We start from the raw sequence: 19,788 nt of genomic DNA, 5'->3' as shown, positions 1-19,788 counted from the left end.
TTGTGCAATCCAACGGTTTGTTGCTTTTTCTCAGGCAAAAGGTTTTCGCATTGGATTCTCGTCACAATTCGTCGTTGTTTTGGAAGGTTCTTCGCTTTATTTGGCATTGGTCACCAATGATTGGTGTTTCTTATGGTAATTTTGATTTTAATCATACGATATATATGTAAAGTTATCACTACGGTATTTTAATCTCAAAGAAAAGGTGAATCGTAATTATTGCATTGAAATGAACGTTTGAAATTGTGTCAGAGAAAACACTCCTCGTGTGAATAATGAACCAAATCAATACAAGTTTTCCGATGAACTGTCGTGCATTGAAAAAGATCCGATACGTTGAAGGCTATTTCCCAAAAAGGTAGCAGCCAAAGAAACCAAGTTCAGTAGAACAGTCGGTTCTACTAAAACCAGGAAGAGCATTCCGTATTTTTTTTTTCTCTTCTACTATTTAAATAGCATTCACTTTTTTCCGTGGAGCTCTATTATATTCAGTTTACGTAGAAAAAAAAAACAGTTCTGTTCTGCAGCTGTGTCAGACTCTCCGCTCTAATGTATTGATGATGTTTTTGTGGAAAACTTTCTGAAAATTGTACTACCTTAAAATTGCCACGACAATGAATTTACTTCATTGCCGATCAATACTTTCTCGTTTCGCTTGATTTCGTTTCGTCGAATGTCCTGCAATGCAACTCAAGAATACTGTGCATGGGCATGCACATTTTAAATGGGCATTTAAAATTATTCGAGCCGTGTCTGTCTGTCTGTCTGTCTTCTTCAGTCTTTTTTTTCTTTTTCTCTACGCGCCTCTGGGGCGCGTTTCAAATCGATGTATTTAAGTTGAATAATTTCTTGGTTTTGTCACCTATTTAATTTTTGTTTCGTTATAACATGAAAATTTCGGCCGAAGTCAGCACCAGCATCATCACCCATCAGCAGTGGAACGGGAAAATGGGAGAACGTGCAAAAAAAGGATCCATCGAATGTGCATTGAAACTTGTTGTCCAACAGTGCTGACATCATAAAACGTGTAAACAAATTCATTTGCGTGCATAAATTTTCGTGTAAGACAACAGAAGAATTCAGCGTAAAAATGAGCGAAAGAAGAAACAAAGTAAAAAAATACGAACAGAACGAGACAGACAGACAGCGAGAGAGGGAGACAGAAGACGGACGAGGAAAAAAAGACAATCGCCCAAAAATAACCATGAAAACACAACTGCCTACGGCGCAAACAATTTTAAACACTACTAAATTACTACTAATATGATATTGCGCATCAATGAGAGAAATTCATGAAAATTAGTAGGATTCGCTTCAAGGGTGTCTCTCCGTGTTCGCACTGTTGGTGACGATTGCTGGTACGCGTCGTTTTTTCTCTCTTTCTCCTTCCCTCCCTTACCACCTTCTCAACGTCCATCGCCTTTTGTGTGCAACACTTCATGTTCCTTGTTGTCACAGTATGCTTTCGTCCAAAAAGTCAGTTCAGAAATGAAGAAAAAATTTGCTCCAAATCTATAATAATAGTTGCTAAATATGCTGCCTGGAAAAATGCTCGTGAAAAATTCCATGGAAACTGAATAGTCCTCTGTCTCACTCTGTGTTTGCCTATGTGCAGGCCACTCTTCGTCAAGAACATACGTTCGTATACGCAATTACCTATTTGTCGCAAGTAATGATATATTACTGATAGTAAAAACGCATGTGCCCCGCATGACACCGTTCCATCTAAAAGACGTTGTGTACTTGCTTGGTGTTTGTCTTCTCACTTACTCACTCGTTATTTCTGTCTCTGTCTCGTTCTCTTGACATTTCGCCACTCTGAATATTTCGGCATAATCCGGTATGAACGGCGTATACTGTACTGGACTCATATGTTTGCAATGGACAAACGGAACAAGCAATGATTTTTTCTTCACTTACAAAAGATTCAGTTTGTTTTTTTCGTTTTACCATCTTCCTTTCTTGCCAGCATTTGCTCCTTCCGGGACGGTTTTCTCACTGTTGTTTCAAGAAAAATTCAACTAGAAGAAAGGCACAACGAAAAACCATAGAAAAACGTCAAGCAGCAAATGCAAAACTATCCGAAGACATGGACAAAAAAAGGAATAGAGTTGGAAGAGAGGAACCAAGTGAGAGTGAAAGAGAGAGAGAGAAAAAACAACAACTTAACAAAGCAATCTAAGAATGCATTTTGTAAGTGAGTTTACGCGTACTACATATGCTCGGTGAATAACCCGACCCATAAAATAAACATTCATAGATTTATTGCTTTATTGACTCTCAGCTCTGGGAATGATTGAAAAGCGATTCTCAGCATATACAAAGCACAATGTTCGAAACAAAAGGGCCATGTGTATAGCGCATTTTTTTCTTTTCTCACTGTACGCACATTTGTTGATTTTGCTACGACTTTTTTCGCGCATTGATTTGTTCATTTCTGTAGCAGTGATTTTTTCTTCTTCAATTTTTTTTTAAATATGCACACAAAATTGTTTTAATTTTATTCACACTTCGTTCCTTATGATTGCTATTTATCCAATTTCTTTTCCTTTTTCCGTCTAGCTATTTCCGTATTCTTCATCTCCATTTTCGTCTTCGCCATTGTTTTAAGCTTCAGTCCATATGCATCGACCAAATAATACAATTATGGTGAAAGAGACACACCGAGAGAGAGAGAGAGGGAGAGAGAGAAGGGCAGAGAGTTAGAGCAAAAGAACGAGAGAGTGGGAAAGAAAGAGTGTCGAAAATATGTAGATTCTAGTCGGTCCTTCTCGTTTCCTGTGAGCCATTCAATTGTTTCGATGTAACTTCGGGTAGTGCCACAATGCAGAGATTGTTTACTGCTTTATTGCAATATTTATGAATTTTATGTTTTAATGGTTCCTTAGTATTCTCAGCAAGTATGCATTTCACATTTCGTCAAACAAACAATCGTACACGTCACTGCTGAGCGGTGCATATGAATATTTCAGCGTATGAGCATCGAATGTCGAGAAACTCTTTGTTTGCCGTGTCTCTGCTCTTATTCGCCCAGATCGAATGCCCACTGAGATTCTCATTATCACAAAACTGCCAATGGATGGAAGTTTGAAGTGTACACTTACCTGGAAATTGATTCGATTTCTATGATTATTTCGTCATCATAGACGTTTACAACTACGTTCAACACGTTATGAAGCTTCCAGTCCGAGCTACTGCATGCTTTAATTAGCTATCAATTGAACGGCAAACTAACGAAATTTAACATCATTATTATTTTGAGTGAAATAGTTTCATTAATATTCAGGGAAAATGTAAAGCACCAGCAGTTTCGAATGCAGAACGCTGAGAAGATAAGAAAATAATACTCCCCTTGACATTTTGTTGGTTGCGTGGAGTTTCTCATTTATTTCAGAGCCATCATTGCTTTTGCATCACAATAAACATGCAGAAAGAAAACAAGCAAAAAACGTTTTGTTTGGGTGTGACTCATTAATAGCACTTCAAAAATTCATTTGCAGTTCGGTATGATAACGAAATCAAAACAAGAATCGCAATTAATTAGCGTCTGGTTTCGTTATGGCATTTAGCCGTTGACGAAACCGTTTGAATTGAATTCGTTGTGCTGCTGTTCTACCAGCTAGAAATTGTGTCATGCATTTAAGGCAACATACCAATCAAATCGTATTACTCAGTATGCACTTCAAATAAACAGAAAGATTAAATGTGCACTGCGTTGAACAGCGGGTCTTTGCCAAGCGCATTCTAAGGTGAACTAGGTCTCAGATTGGGAGACCATGGAACAAGATGAAAATAGAGAGAGAAAGCTTAAGAACGATTCAAGAGAGCGTAAATTCTGTTTGATACGTATGCTCCTTACGGTTTGAAAAATGGTGAAATTAGTAGATTTCAAACATTCCTTTGGCATTGAATAATTCCCCTTCAAGGTTTCGGATATTTCACGGGTTTTTGTTCAAGAAAACCCGAACTACAGCAATTATTTCAATAAATAAACATGTATTTTTCCGCTGCGAAATGTCTTATGATGTATGCAATGTAGTACAATGGAAAAGCGTAATCTCATATATTTTTTTCTGTCTGTGGAACACTGTGGTGCCAATGGCGAATGCACCCAAGAGCCCTTTCAAAGTCTTCAATAACAAAAAAACGTCGACCGTATCATACATAATAGTGTACAGGAAAACCCCAACCGAAAAAAATCATTTTTTATCTACATCAGTTCATGCATTCAACTGTATCGGCCGATACTGACACGCTGGTCAATGCATTCTTTTTTTCTCTTTTTCAATTTGAAAACTAAACAAATGAGAAGCACACGATTCAATGGTGAATGTAGTGGCAGCAGCAGCCGATGAAGAAGAAATAATGACAGATTGTATGCGTTTTTATTTAAGAAAAACAATGCTGAATTCAAAAATTAAATGGAGTAGCAGTGAATGTAAGTGAAAAACTGGACCGCATGACACTCTTTAAAGCTCTTTTGTAGTCGCATTCATGCCGGTTCGGACCAATTGAAGTCAGCGTGATGTTTTTTTATCATTATTTTTTTTTTCTTGGTTAATTATACAGAAACCGTCCTTCTTCTCTCGTGGCGCATTATTGGGATTAGTTCGCAAAGTCTGCTCTGCTTCAATTTACCGTCTTCGTCGCGCACGTTCTTGATGTGGTGTCGTCTCTGTTTCTGTTATTTAACACAAAAACTTTCATTTTTTTACGCTTTCACAAAGAAGCATACGAAACAGCAGCAGCATCCAATCCAAGCAAAACCAGCTTAAAATACATGAAAAGAGGATTTTGCAAATGTTAACTTTGAAGGATTGAATAATAATATATCGACCGATCAACTTAACAAATCTCTCGGAAGAAAACATTCGCAGCGTATTGCTTCGTTTTATTTGGATGTGTTTTGTTTATTTTTAGTCAATTTGAGCTGCGTTTTTTTTCTTGCTTCACTTCGGTTTATTTTATGGTAAAACTCTTGCTTGCTTATAACATTTTATTGGAAAAACCAAATGCAAATTTATTATTCCCTTGGATATATGCCAAAATTCTAGAATATGCGAACTAGCGAACTATTGTAGGTCAGTTACGCCGACAAATACATTGCATTTTAGGTCATCAAAAAAGTGGTGTTATAGCAAAATTAACATTTCCTTTGGGTTAAAAGAAATGGTTTTTCGTTTAATATCTCAAAAGTTATTTCAACCGAGTTTTTGACTTTCTTTCAATTTCTACAAGCCAACTTTTATTATTAGATCTATTATATTTGCTCTCTCATTGACTACTCGATATTTTCTTTTGATTTTGGCACAAATATTCGGAAAACTAATACGAGTAATGAAAAACGTAAAGAAATCACCAAAATGACGATACTTCGATTTTACCATCGAAAAACGTTTCAAACGTTTTCATGTTTTTTGTTATGGGTAAATTGATAGTATCTGAGGACTTTTTGTCTAATTTCAATGTCGAATTTTTGAAGTGGCTTCTGAATGAAAAAAAAAACACATAAAAATACGTTCGATTAGATAATATATGTCAACACTTTTGCAGTTTGGGTGCAAGAAATTAGTAAAATGTCGGCAAAATATTGGTATTGTAATGAAAATGCTTGAGTATGAAATCAAAAATCACACACATATACCGTGTTTTTGATTGAAAATGCTACAATACATGTACGAAGCATAGATTCTGTGAATGAACAGTACGGAAATATAATAATTGGTATTGTTGTTTGGCCCGTGCTCACAAGGCTACAAGGCGCTGGCATATTCTTCACAAATGGTGAAAATAAAAGGCGTGGTTTCGACAGGCGAAAGAACGAGCGAGCGAGCGAGCAGCTCAGCGCTATTTTCATTTTATACGTGTATTAAATCAAACACTATAAATTCAACTACTCGAAATCTCCCTCTCTCTAACTCTGTCGGGTCCCTCTTCGCTTCGTCGATGTCGTTACTCGCGTTGAGCCTTTGGCTGTATTTCTGTTTTGTTCGTGTATTTTATTTGTTCATGTATATGTGTGTGTGTATGTGTGTTCGTTACGATTTCCACAGAATAGCATATTGCGATCCTAGGAATATCGGTTGACTTTTGCTTGTGGGCTCGACATTTTTTACAAATAAATGATTTCGTAGCATTTCGTGGCATCCTGAGCATTTTGAATTGAAATCTCTCTCTCATCAGCTGAGAGAGATAAACGAATGAATCAAATGATGTATGTTTTATTGGTTCTAGTAAGCATTGATCGTTCGATATCGATCATGTTTGCTTGCATCTCCGGCTGTCGAGTGTGTGATCCAAGGCGTTTCTTTCATTTTCCTTTTTCGGATACCGCTATCAATCAGTTCACTCGTCTTTCCACATTGAAATAGGAAATTCAAAGGTATACACGGGGTTTCTAATGGGTTTTCTCCTCCAAAACAACATCTGACGATCGTCAAATTAGATCATTTGTTGTAGTTTTTTTTTCGGAGCATATTGTCTTATTTTATAGAGAAAAAACAACAGTAATAACAACAACGAAAGAGAAAAAAAAGTGGCTGATGTTCGCGCTTCGAACTCGCACCTTGTTGCCTCTTGTATGATAAATACACTGCGATCAAAGGCAACATCGACAGATTGTTTTCGAAAAAAAATAGGACGGACGCGGCTCAAGCAAGGATAATAAAAACAAATCACATTCGATCAATTCGGACCAGACGCACACTCAAATACGGAACAACAACATTTGGAATTGGAGTATTTGAAAAATGATCGGAAAAAGTGTTAGGCAGAGTGGAGAAAAGGAAAGAAAACAGAGAAAATGTTGTGGCCGAGAAAATTATAAGACGATCGCTTTTATTTGTTGGCCACATCATTTTACACCATATCTCAATAAATAAATTAAATCATCCGCTGTATTAGTTCATAAAATCAGCGCCAATTTTTCACATTGATCCCGTTGACCCGGTTACTGTTGGCTCTTTTCATTAGCTCTCGTTCGATCGATTTGTACCGCGAATCGAAGCATGATTAAAAACAATAATAAATATCGATACATCAGCGCACACATTTTGAACCGTTAAAATTGTTCCATTCCATAAGCGAAGGAAAATTCTGTTGCTGTTTTTTTTGTGTCTATTTGTGGTTTAGGATACATTGGGTTCGCGTCGTCCATTTCGGTGTATTTCGTTATAACTCCGATTTAGATTCTCGATACTACGGTTTCGATTACGTCGTTGTGCTACTCACATGAGCAGTGACTAAAACTACAACCGCGACGACGATCACGACGACAACAACGGCAGCAGCAGCAGCGACGAACGACCAACCGATGAAAAAAGAAACATATCGGCTTTGTTGCTGTTGCTTATGAGCGATTATATTTTTGTGTTCATTTTCAATGTGTTTTGTTCCTTTTTCGCGCGCACGTCATTTATTCTTTTGAGTGATGCCGCTGCGGCTGCTGTTACTCATATTGCTCTGTACTTCTCTCTGCGGTGTGTGCTTGTGCTTGTGTTTGTGTTTTTGTGTGTGTGTGTGTTTACGTCGTGCATCTCGTTCGCACCGGCCCGTCAATTTCGGCCGTGTATCGAGCGAGCGTGTTCGCTGTGTGCCATCTCTTTCCATCTATCTCCCTTATATTTTTTTTCGGTTCACGCTTGGCCATAAATGTGTGTAGCGAATTTACAAATATACCAACAACAACACAATAATAATACCATAACATTAGAGCAAAGAGTTCTTTTGACTATGCACTCTTGATTTAGTTTCGAATTTATCCGTCATCAACCATCATCCAAGTCGCGCGTATGTGTGTATGTCGGGCCGCCGCGCTATTTCACATTTTGCAGTCACCGATGTATATACATAATTCTTACTTTTTTCCTTCGTCAAATTTTTTTCTTTCTTCTGCTGTTCGTTTGCTTCGATTATCGCCTTTTTTCGGGTATTGTGTGTTTGTGGTGCTTCAGTTTACAGCACCGTGGTTCGTGGTTTGTTTTGATTTTTCGCGTTTCGGTGTGATTTTGGCGTTTTCGCACCAAACAGTGTGCACTGTGGCACTCAGTCCAAGCTGATCATTCGGCCCCGTTGTGTTACAAACATCGCTAACGATCGTTCGCTATTCGTCGAGAGGCGCGCGCGACGGAAACTTGACTACATTCTCACTCTCCGAATTCGATGGTGTGTAATTGTGACAAATCCATCCAAATGCAAATCGATCAAAACCATCAACAATTTTTTTAATTAATCACGATTATTTCACAATTACAATTTATAAATTCGTATCAGGTAAAAAAAAGCTGCGCTAATCAAAATCGACGAAATTTGATTCGCAACACAAAAATCGACTGAATCTTTCCTATGAAAAACTATTACGAACCGAAAATTGAGTGAATTGAGTCATGTTTCAAGTGAACATTTTTCTTTTGGAAGTGTACAAAATAGACCAAAAATCCAATTGAAAATGTTGTGTTTATTTCAGAGGGAAAAAATTTGATTTTAAAGTGAACAAATTGCAACTATTTATCAAAAAGGTTCATTTACAAAAACGTTCGCGGACTGTTTAGAAGAGAGCCAACCAAATAAATCAACGAATTTTTAATAATTTTATAGATAAATTGGTGAAAAGATTGTGATCAAGTGAGGTTCTAGTGGACATTTACAATACATTTTTCATTATTTCGTAGACCAAAACTTTCAAATTTACTTGTGAAACTAAAACAGTGAACAGTGAAAGAGAAAAACATAAGTTACAATGGATTTCTCTGGGACAAATATGAAACCATTTTTAACCGGATATCCATTCCAAGGTAAGAAGAAAAATTTAAATAATTTCCCTCAAACTGAACAAATCGATTTACCAACAAGCGAATCCAAAACTTTATGTTGCCTCCGGGTACCTTAACTTCGTTTTATTTATCAAATTCAAAAGCTTCCGCCAAAAACATCGTCTAATAAACAAAACACACCTCTTCACTCAATTAAACAAAACTTTTTTTAAAGTCGCATCTTAATAGTGATGTGACAAAAACCGCCACAACGCTAGTCTTATGTCAAATAAATAGTTGAATAAATAACTTTCATCACAAAATCTTGGATTGATAAATTGAAATTCATCGAATCCAAATGAGATTTAATCAAAGCTTCGTGTAATACGAAATATGAATTTAAGAGTTTTAAATGAATTTGTGAACTAGCAACTCACACAACGAATTCAATAGGAAAATCACTATTGTCGGAATACGAGTCGGAAATTCCCCCACAACATATACTACTTATTTGGTTTCATATGGAGGTCATCATTGCGATCTATCATGCAGTAAATTTAATGCTCGCAGCAACAATTTTCAACGTCATTTTTCATCGGCCCATTGTCGTGGCATCGATGTAAAAGAGGTGGAAATTGTACTAAACTTAGAAATTACATTAAATTTCAATTAGATCAGATATACCACCTCACATTTGTATGGAAACTTTGTAAAAATGATCCAATTTGCATTCAATCTTTTTTCTTTTTGCAGGTCAGGGTCGTGTTAATCAGTTGGGTGGTGTTTTCATCAATGGTCGTCCGCTTCCGAATCACACACGTCTGAAAATCGTTGAAATGGCCGCTGCCGGCGTTCGACCGTGTGTCATTTCGCGACAGCTTCGTGTGTCGCACGGCTGCGTCTCAAAGATCCTGAACCGCTATCAAGAGACTGGCTCGATTCGTCCTGGAGTGATAGGTCACTATCAGACTATATCAGATGGTATATATCTATAAAAATGATCATAAAATTAATTAAATTAATATTCTTTATTATAGGTGGATCAAAGCCAAAGGTGGCCACGCCTGAAATCGAATCTCGCATCGAAGATCTGAAGAAATTGAATCCAAACATCTTTAGCAATGAAATTCGCGAAAAATTAATCAAGGTGAGTGTTTGTTGCATGTTCTGTTCACTCTCTCTCTCTCTATGTATGTATATGGTGAAAATAATAAGGAAAAGGTTTATGCTAACTTGGAAAGTGAATCAGAGAATAACTAATCATAGAACGATTCGGCTTTGGGCAAACCAATTCCTTGTCAACCAAATCAGTTGAGCTCCAAAAATGCATAGTTTTTTTTCTTTCTTTCCTCACTCTCGGCCTTTTAGCGTAAATATATATATATATATATATATCAGTAAATTCGATCACCACAAACAAACCGACCACAAAAATTTCAAATCGACTCCAGCTATTAGAGCATGTCCGTCTGCACAAAAGATTCTTCTTCACGCTATTCATCAGAATCAATAGTTATGTCGTTCGCATACATGATACAAAATCGGACGAGAGATAGAAAAAAAAGCGTTTCAAATATTCAATGCAAATATTATTTTCACATATGAACCAAATGTTGTTTGTTTCTGTTGTTGTTGCTGTTGCCGATGCCATTGCTGTTGTCGTCGACCAGCCACAATTCACAATTTTCCCACAGATCGGTCTCTCGTTTGTCTGAGCACTAAAGAGAGAGAGAGATATAGAGTGGCAATGTGAGAACGCGCGCTTGCCTGTGTGTGATGGGAAAGATATGTATGGAATATCACATGATGCGTTTCGTTTAATTTACAAGGAAAAAATCGAGAGATATGTGTAAATAGCGTGAACGCGCGCCAAAGGAATCAAAAGAACAAATTTTCAAATTCGATCAATTGTAACCGAGTGTGCTATTCAATTGAATCGATCGTTGTTCACATGAAAATCTCACACATTGTGAAACGATCGATCGATCGATGATGATGATGATGATGATGATGATGATGATGATGATGATGAACAACAACACACATCACATATTCAAATTTCAAGCTTCATGAATTTCTTCGGCTCGACTCGTAGGTTTTTGCTTTCTTTCTTTCCATTCGTTCTTTCTCTTCTCTCGTTTTGCCCATTTTTTTCTCTTTCATTCTTCGCCTACATTGTTTGTGTTGATATTAGTTTTATAAGTTTATGGTTTTCGTCGAGAGGGAGATATGCATAATAATAATATTCGTGGCTTGGACCAATCCATTCATCTCTTGCTCATATGCACTAGCCACACAGGTATTCGGCGGTTTTTATTTTGGTTGGTTGGTTGGTTGACTGTTGATGTGAAGAGAAACCGAATTAGAAACTTTTTTTTCTTCTCGTTTTCCTCTTCTTCTTATTCAAAGAAAATCAGGAAGAACAACAAAACGCAGAAAAAATGAATGCGTGATGAATGAAGCCGATTCAAATAATAAAAATTGATCAGTTTGATATTCAGTTTACGGTAGCTGCGCGTCGATACATTTTTGATTCGGTCTATATTTATCACCAAACATAATGATACTTCATTTCTCACTCACAATATTTCACACGCGCACACACACAGCGGCACAACCGACGGTTTTTCCCATTTTCACTGTTAGGCGTGCGGAGATTGAGAGATTGAGAACGTTCGTTTCTCAACGTACGTGCATATGGCATTTGTTTTCGGGAAGCTTTTTCCATTTGACAGTTTTTGATTGAATTTTTCTTCACGTTTCTCTGATCAAGTTAGAAGAAGAAAAAAAAAATCAAATCTCATCATTCGAATTCTCACATTTCCCATAATGTACCACGTTTAGATGTCGTGTATTATTTGATCGGCTGATCATTTTATCCATTGCTTGCTTTCACTACCATCAAATTAAAATGCCAACCAAAAATCCTCTCATTCACTCGATCTGATGAATTCAGCCGAATTGAGTGTGAGAAAAAGAGAAGAAAAACTCACGCATCAATTGTTTTGTGATTAGGCCAGTGTTCATTTGACAATGGAAAACTAGCCGAAATATATTCTTCGAAGAACGTGATTCCCTTCAACGGGAGAGAAAAAAAAAACTACCGAATTCAGTTGCTGGAGAATGGAGAATTAGGCGCAAATTGTACAACAGTATTTGCTGTTCTGTTTACCAATAAAAATACAACAATCTCGATATTAAACCCGAAAAGTTCCCACACTTTAATAGAAGAACAACGTTTTTCAATGATTTTATACGTTGAATTCGTTCTCTGACATTCTCTTCATTTTCTTTCTAATTTGTTTGAGAAACGGTTTGGCATAGCTTGTAAATTTGAAATATTCATTCAAAGAATTTTGGGTTATATTGAAGGCTGTCAGTGCAGAAGCAAAATTGTTATCTTTAAAATGGCTAGAAACCGGAGTTTGTGTGTGTGCCATACACGCAATTCTTTTCATAAAGCATGCAAACAATTTTACCACAGATTCACTTTGAAATGAGTATGTGTGTGAATATGTGTGACTCATCGCAGCACGTGTCCGTATATTTTGTTTTTGTACTTTGTTTTTTTGCTTCATTTTCTTTTCCAAATTTCTTGTCTTATGACAGAGACCAAGTCTCCCACAATCTCGGGCATGAAACTATATTTCTAGCTTATGCACATATATGATAAAACCAAACATTTGGTGTACCAGACACTTTCAAAGTTTTTAGTTTTGCGCAGCGAATAATAATAATAGAATTTCGTCCATTTTCGGGTTTGTAATTTCATTAGTGCGGTCATGCTGTTGACTGAGCTGCTGAGAAATGCAATGGCAAAATTTCCAACGATGCTGTAGCCTCAACAGCAGCAACAGCATCAGAAAAAGATGTCAGCATTTTTTGCAATACGTGAATGTGTACGATAGACAGGAATGTGTGCTTCCTGCACTCGACGCACACTAAGAGCAAACAGTTTGTTTCTCGCCTATTTCCAAAACAATGAAAACAACTAATACTCCGGTTGAGCACATTTTCGGCCTGATGCTGCTAGTTGCTGTTTGCTTTTCAACAGCAAACTTTTATTCAAGGCGAATGATACGCTTAGTCCATCATCAATAGATTGATCAAGCGAAGCGAGATTGAGAGAGAGCATGTGGAAATTAGCTACGCATGAAAATGCACACAGCTCCAGGTGATAATTTGAAATGCATGTTGTCGATGCTACATATCGTTCTTTTTTTTGGCGTTGTTGGCTTTGCCAACATTTGATACTGTAAAGTATATTCATTACATAGATCATTTTTTAGCTATAGAAGGAATTTTTCTGTGTTCATTCGCCATTGCAAACAACAAATGGATTCAAATGCTGAGCAGCTTTCATTTTAAATGGAACCCATCATTGTCATCATCATTTCAGGGGAGTGAAAATGTATTATAGTTCTTCTTTCCCTCTCCCTTTCTCACTCTCTCTCTCTCTCTCTCTCTCTCTCTCTCTCTCTCTCTCTCTCTCTTTCTCTTACTATCGGCTGACATTTCGAACTTTCCGCATCCGATATGAAAAACGAAATGTCTAATCTAGCGGATGAACAAACCAAATACATCCACTACAATCCAATCGGAGTTTTTTTTTATATTTAGATGAGTAATGACTTGATGCAAATAAATAACCAGCCCGACCATGAGATCTCAAATAAAAATGGATGGAATTTACATGCCTTCGTACTTCGACAGTGTGCTTTTGTGATGTGCTGTGGTACGTACGTACATATATGCAACGCGCAACGTCATTCATAGATAGATATACTATTCCGATGGAATATCCTGTGTATTCGTTATATGTCTGTGTGTTTGTGCGTTGGTACCTTCTCTATCTCTATTTTTCCTTGCGCCCCGGCTTTTCATCGTTCATTTCGATTTGCTTTAATTCGTCATACGTGCCAAACCATTTCAATTGTCGACAACTTCTAACGAAAATGAGGACACACAGCGGCAACTGATTTCGGTTTTCCCTTTTGTCATTTCAATTTATGAATACTATTCAGAGACTCTATTTTCACATCTCTTTGTTTCCTATTCAATTTTTCATTCGGAACCAAAGCCGTATTGTTTCTAGCCGTCAGTTCTTTTTTTTCCGGCTTACATACATAAAAATACGCGGCCGATAGAAGAGTAACACCCGTTTTTATATACCCTTGGCTTTCAGTAACAGCAACAGCAGCGACAGCGACAATAGCAGCAGCAGTAGTCAGCCCAATAAAAAGCCTAAACAAGGGAGATCGAATTCAATGTTATAGTAAATGATACGCATTCGAATATGCGTGAAGCAAATGCGAATGCAGAGTTGCTCCATAAATGGTCTTTAGTAATAAAATGGCTGAAATTTAACATGATATTTATGACGATATTTTATGGAAACTGTATCAATGTGGATGTGGTTTTCAATGAAAATCGAAAACTATTTTTTTCATGATAAATTTCCATGTTAAAGTCGAATGAATTCGAGTTCCATAAAATTTAAGTATTTCATCGGATCGTACACATTGATTGAATTACTGTTGCTTACAATATCTGAGGAAGAAAAAAAAATATCGTAATGTTGATCAGTTTAATGTCGACGGTAGAAATCAACCAGTGTTTTAATGAAAAACAACATTTCCAATGCATTTTATTTATTTATTTATTTATTAGTTATTGATCTAATACAGATCCTTTACAATTGTCGCTTATCTTTAATTGCTTTTACATATTTGTTTCTTTCTACATTATTTACATATTCTGATTTTCTTTCATTAAATTGTCCAACTGCTGACCAAAAGGGCTGATTTTGTAAATATCCACTCGTGTACGTCGGTAATTTTAATAGTTCTGTGTTTCGAGTTGGCCTATGTATTTGTCACCAAATATCTACTGAATTTTACTTATTTGGCAATTATTTTGTAATTCAATGCTCTCATTCACTCCCAATGTCATTCAATTATTTTCAACTGTGCTCTGTGCAATGGGTCTATTTTGAAAAAACGGTGATGTTTTATGTGGTACTGTGGTGCTCTTGTGGTGAATTTTTATTGAAAAAGAAAAACAGATTCCCATAGTCGTGTTGGAAATATTGGGGAAAAAACGTTTCATGGAAAAACCTTTGTGAAATTAACTGCTGCTGACATTGAAACTATGGCGAAACTAAACTCATTGCGGCCATGCTAATGGAATATTCAACATAACTACACTCGCAAACATGTCAACTTTGATTTTAATTAACAGACTCTCTTCATTGTACAGGGACTCAATTCATTGCGACATATTGGGGTGATTTGTTAGATATTTTTGACGGTCGTTTTGAAAATTGATAAACTTTTTCGTACCTGTACACTGTTCGATTAGACCGTAGCATGATGAGATTTTCGACAAACTTCAAACAAGTTTCGGGACGATTTGGGATGTGATGTGTGTGTGTGTGTGTGTGTGTTTGTGGAAAAGTCTAACCAAAACTACATTACGTCCATGATGTGCATATTTTCAATTTACACCTTCAAACTAGTTGTGGAATTGGATAGGAAAAAAAACATACCTTTTCCACCTATTTTCTTTTCTGCGTACGCCTTTTGTAATTCCGCCGATGCAATTCAATTTCATGTCCACGTCCAGCAACTTAAATGACGAGCATTCATTCACTAATATCATTTATCAGAATGAATCAAAGATAATTAAAAATCAAACGAATAGACAAAACAAAGGGGAAATGTGCTAAAGAAATCAACTAAAGCGGAAAATACTCTATATTCGGAGAAACGCACTAGATTATAGTTCAGATCGATGAAAAGAAACAAGTTGAACGAATCACTATTCGTTCAAATGCCGGAAATGCGTCAGCAAACAGCTAAATACAAAAATATTTTGATCCTTGAACCAAAATTTAATTAACTTCTACATCTTACAATCTCACTTTGCCCACGGATTCAGGATACGAAAATTCATTAGGTGTTTTTCGAAATCATTTTCGGTTTTACAGTAGCATCATCAAAAGGAACCGTACCATAGCTCAGCATAAAATGAATTTCATCGTCTGAAGATATGTAACACCTTCATGCTCTCTCCATGTCCCGAAATTCAGTCCAAAATCACTTGACAAATGAGAAACACTGAGAGAATGAGCAAAAAACATTTAATGAAACGAAATAATGAACAGATTTGGCAAAACTAGCGTTGAGACATCGATGCAGCAATCAATTAAATTGCATAACTTCCTATTAAAGCACACTAGTCTAATGAAAACTAAGGAAACCATAGCTTTGTGAAAAGTCAAAAAAGCAGAAGGTCAAACGATTGCGCCACCTTCCGAATCCAATGTCGCTCAAACTCAGAGTCTCGAAGTTTCACTATTTCTATTATTCTACAAGATTTCTTTCGATTTTGCGATGAAACACAAACAAAATACCAACAACATACAATACAAAGAAGCCATTTGAATGTTTCATTTAATTGAGTGTTCGCTGTCGAGGGCGATTTACGCGTTCTTTCCTCACCGAAAGAAAAAAAATTATTTATTTCGTCGCCATCGTCGACTCGACGTGTTCTTTGTGGCTTGTCCTGTTCCTCTATTTCTTTTTTTTTTTGCTTTTTTCGATACTCATTTTCAATCACATTTTGTTCAATGAATTAGATAACAAACCGCTGACTCATTCGTATCAAATTAAAAAAGATGCACAATGAATCGGAATGGAACGAACGAACGAACGAACGAACGAACGAACGAACGAACGAAAAAAAAATACCTGACGGAGTAATCGAAACTGAAAATGTTCGAGACGCGTCGAACGAAACGTCCTTAAATAGAATCTACTTAAGATCGAAGCAGCCAATCATCAAATTCATTCACAGATTGGTACGGTGCATACATTGTTTGGTTCCTTCAGCGTTGTTGTTTTTCTGTTCATTCTCTTGGTTAATCATGACTGTTTTTTTTTCACTTTGTTTTCTTCGTTTGGTTTGTTTGCGTAAATCGTTTTTGCTGGATGCGCGCTTTTTCGTGGTTCTTCGGTGTTTTTCAATATCCATATGCAATGAAGTGTATTGATCGATTGGGTTTTTTTCTCGTTCATTTACGATTTAGGTTAGTCGAGACGCGACTTTTTACATGATCTTGTCTGCTTCTCTGTGTATGTTTCTTCTATTATTTTTTGTTGTTGTTGTTGTTTCGATTTGAATTTCATGCAACAGCTATCGATTTCATTAGGGTTTCGCTATTCATACACCAATCATTTTCATTCATGGATCCCAGAGTACACGTTGTTCTCTTTCCATCCATTGAATCCAACCGTTTAGTTTTCATCGTCATCGATTATATCAAATGAGAGCAAGTAGCTACCGCGTGAAGAGCATGTGTTTGCCGGCAGACACGAATGCATTTCATTAAAAAATACTCAATGAAATGATTTTCCGATGGCGTGAGAGAGAGAGAGAGAGAGAGAGAGAGAGAAACAGACAGAAGTGCATCGGAATGTGTGATGAGTACAATGACGCACAATTTCGACAAGGAGCACGTAATAAATCAACAATTAGTTGAAATGAATTTTCGATTGTGCTTGTATGGTTTGGCTGGAATTTGTTGTGATGTGCTTCTATTTTTTTTTAATTGTAATTCTGATGATTCATTTTACAATAAAAAAAGTGCTATTCATATCGGTCGGGACGTGACACACGAAAACTGAATAGCACATCGAACGAACGAACGACCGACCGACCGCTTCAAACAAAGAACATTCATTTTTTGGTGTACATTTTACGACAAAACAACCAGTCGACCAAAGTGTTGATTGCATATACTAAATAGTTTTTTTTATTTACGCTCGAAAAAAGAACGAAAATAAAAAACAAAAAAACAACAACAACGAAATCGAAACGATAACCACCAAAAATGCATCCTTTGTGTATTGTACAATACAGTAGCCGAACGAACAATTTTCGAAACCAATCGAACCAACGGTCGACCCCCCTCATACAAACTGTATACACATACGTTCCTGTGCATAGAATTCAAATTAATTTCGAGACGCGAACTGGAAATTTGCCCGAAACCATTTCATAAATATCCTACTTAAAAGGATAATAATAGTCTGTTCAATACAACCGACACACAAAGACAGACAAATTGGCTGTTGCCTTCATCGTTATGTTTTTTTTCATTTCCAATTTTCACATGCACATTTGTTTCCATTCGATAATCGAATGGAGAAATTACTTAATAGAGGAGGCAACCCAACACCTCGGATAAACAAAACAAAGACGGACGAAGTGAAGTCAATCTGCCAGCAATTATTAATATAAATGCGCTAATTTGATAATCGATCATTACAGGAAGGTGTTCCGGATCCGCCGAGCGTGTCATCCATAAATCGACTGTTGCGTGGCTCTGATCGTCGTGACGATGACGGAAGAAAGGATTACAGCATCCATGGCATTTTGGGCGGTAAGTTGTTAAATTTTCCATTTTTTTCCTGTTCCTTTTCTGAGTAAAATGTGCCACAGCTTAAAATATCAAACGAGCAATCATTGTAAAATCTCAAATGCTATATTATTCCGATTGAACGCTGTTCAATGGGACTTTTCTTGCTATTTATGTCTCGTTAAAATGGCAATTTAATTGGATAAACATTTACGGCAGTATGGTTATGTAGAGAGAGAAAAGGTGGGAGAGCCGATCAATACAGCTAAAAATTAATGACAAATAAAGCCCTTCAAAAAGTGCGTTGGTACGAGCGAATTGTGCGGTTTCCGTGTTTGCTTGAATTTTTGATTCGGGATTGAAAGTCTGTGTGCAAAAAAGTCAAAAGTTGGATTTGAAAATGAAAGAAAAAGTGAATGGAAATAAACGCCCCAATATACTCAAAGGTCGGCATTTCAATCGCATTGTCAAACGCATTGTGAAGGACATATTAAATCCTCCCGTTCATTCTTTTTTCTCCACCAAATCAGTTTGGTTCGTTCGTTTTTTCTTCCTTTCGATTCAATTTTGAACGAGAGTGCGAAGTGAGAGAGACAGACAGAGAGAGAGAGAGAGAGAGAGAGAGTAAGAGGAAGAAAAACGGACGCGCGCGACCTGAAAGAACAACAACAACACAAAAGACTTTCAAAAAACAAAGCCCTTAAACCGGAAATATTATTGAATTTGATATTGTTACGGAATTCTGCACACAATAGAATGGGAACGTGTTGACCTTTTTTGTGTGTGTTATTTGTCGAACATTCAAGACGAGTAGTCTCTGACACGGTGATACAGTGTTGAAATGAATAGTAACAAGAGAGAAAAATGTAAAGATGACATGAAAGTGTGAAAAGTAAAAGACCACCGCAACATATATAGAACACACATTTCGAATTTGTCGCTGTGTGTTCGAAATGAATCGTCTGATTCGAAAATCGGATCAAAAAATTTCTTCTTGAACACACAGCGATATCCTGATTATATTTTTTTTTTTTTTTCAAAAAAGGTATTCAATGAAATCTACTACACCCAATAAAGGGAGTTTCCACCTTGATGCCATGAAATCAAACGCAAAAATGAAGGTTATCTTTTCACTTTTATCAATGTGCACGTTCATAGATACAGAGAAAACGAAACGGCATCTCTATTGAAAATGACAATTTTGCGATGCGTAGTACAGTGTCCTTGCAAATGTGCAACAATTGCTTTGGATAAACATCAAAGGATTCCACTGAGAAGTTAATCGCTTGTGGCTTTTTTTGTGTGTGAGACAGAAAGAACAACAAACGATTCAAATATTGCGATTGCAGTTGTTGAAATGTGTATTGCTGCTGCTGCCGCTGCACCAGTGTTTACTCCATGTGCGTAAATTCATTTTGAATGGCCAGAGCATATTGTGAGCATCCACTCGCACAACTGGCAGATGCATATGAATGAAGCCGGAGGAAAAACAATGAACAAGTGCACAATATTTTTGTTCATGTGTTGTGGGATGCTCTTAGAGACACACACACACACACACACACACAGAGAGAGAGAGAGAGAGAGAGAGAGAGAGAGAGAGAGAGAGAGAGAGAG

At 36.8% G+C, this 19,788-nt stretch overlaps 1 protein-coding gene across 2 annotated transcripts in view; it reads left to right on the top strand.

Moving 5' to 3' along the window:
* The first annotated feature begins 7,932 nt into the window (after positions 1–7,932).
* Positions 7,933–19,788, top strand: part of LOC129573733 (protein gooseberry-neuro) — a 29,892-nt gene continuing 18,036 nt past the window's right edge. Inside the window, exons 1-4 of one of the 2 annotated variants that reach the window (XM_055454660.1) lie at positions 7,933–8,792; positions 9,504–9,707; positions 9,788–9,897; positions 18,084–18,195. In XM_055454660.1, the coding sequence (XP_055310635.1) occupies positions 8,738–8,792; positions 9,504–9,707; positions 9,788–9,897; positions 18,084–18,195 (481 nt within the window). In that variant the 5' untranslated portion in view covers positions 7,933–8,737. Of the gene's footprint in view, positions 8,793–9,503; positions 9,732–9,787; positions 9,898–18,083; positions 18,196–19,788 lie in introns of both variants that reach the window. The other variant, XM_055454659.1, reaches the window with a different exon arrangement.

This window comes from Sitodiplosis mosellana, unplaced genomic scaffold, assembly GCF_009176505.1.
Source record: "Sitodiplosis mosellana isolate CC-2019 unplaced genomic scaffold, AAFC_SMos_1.0 Smas_scaffold_6102, whole genome shotgun sequence".
Lineage (NCBI taxonomy): Eukaryota > Metazoa > Arthropoda > Insecta > Diptera > Cecidomyiidae > Sitodiplosis > Sitodiplosis mosellana.
Note: the sequence above shows the minus strand (reverse complement) of the source record. Positions and strands in the feature narration are given on the sequence as shown.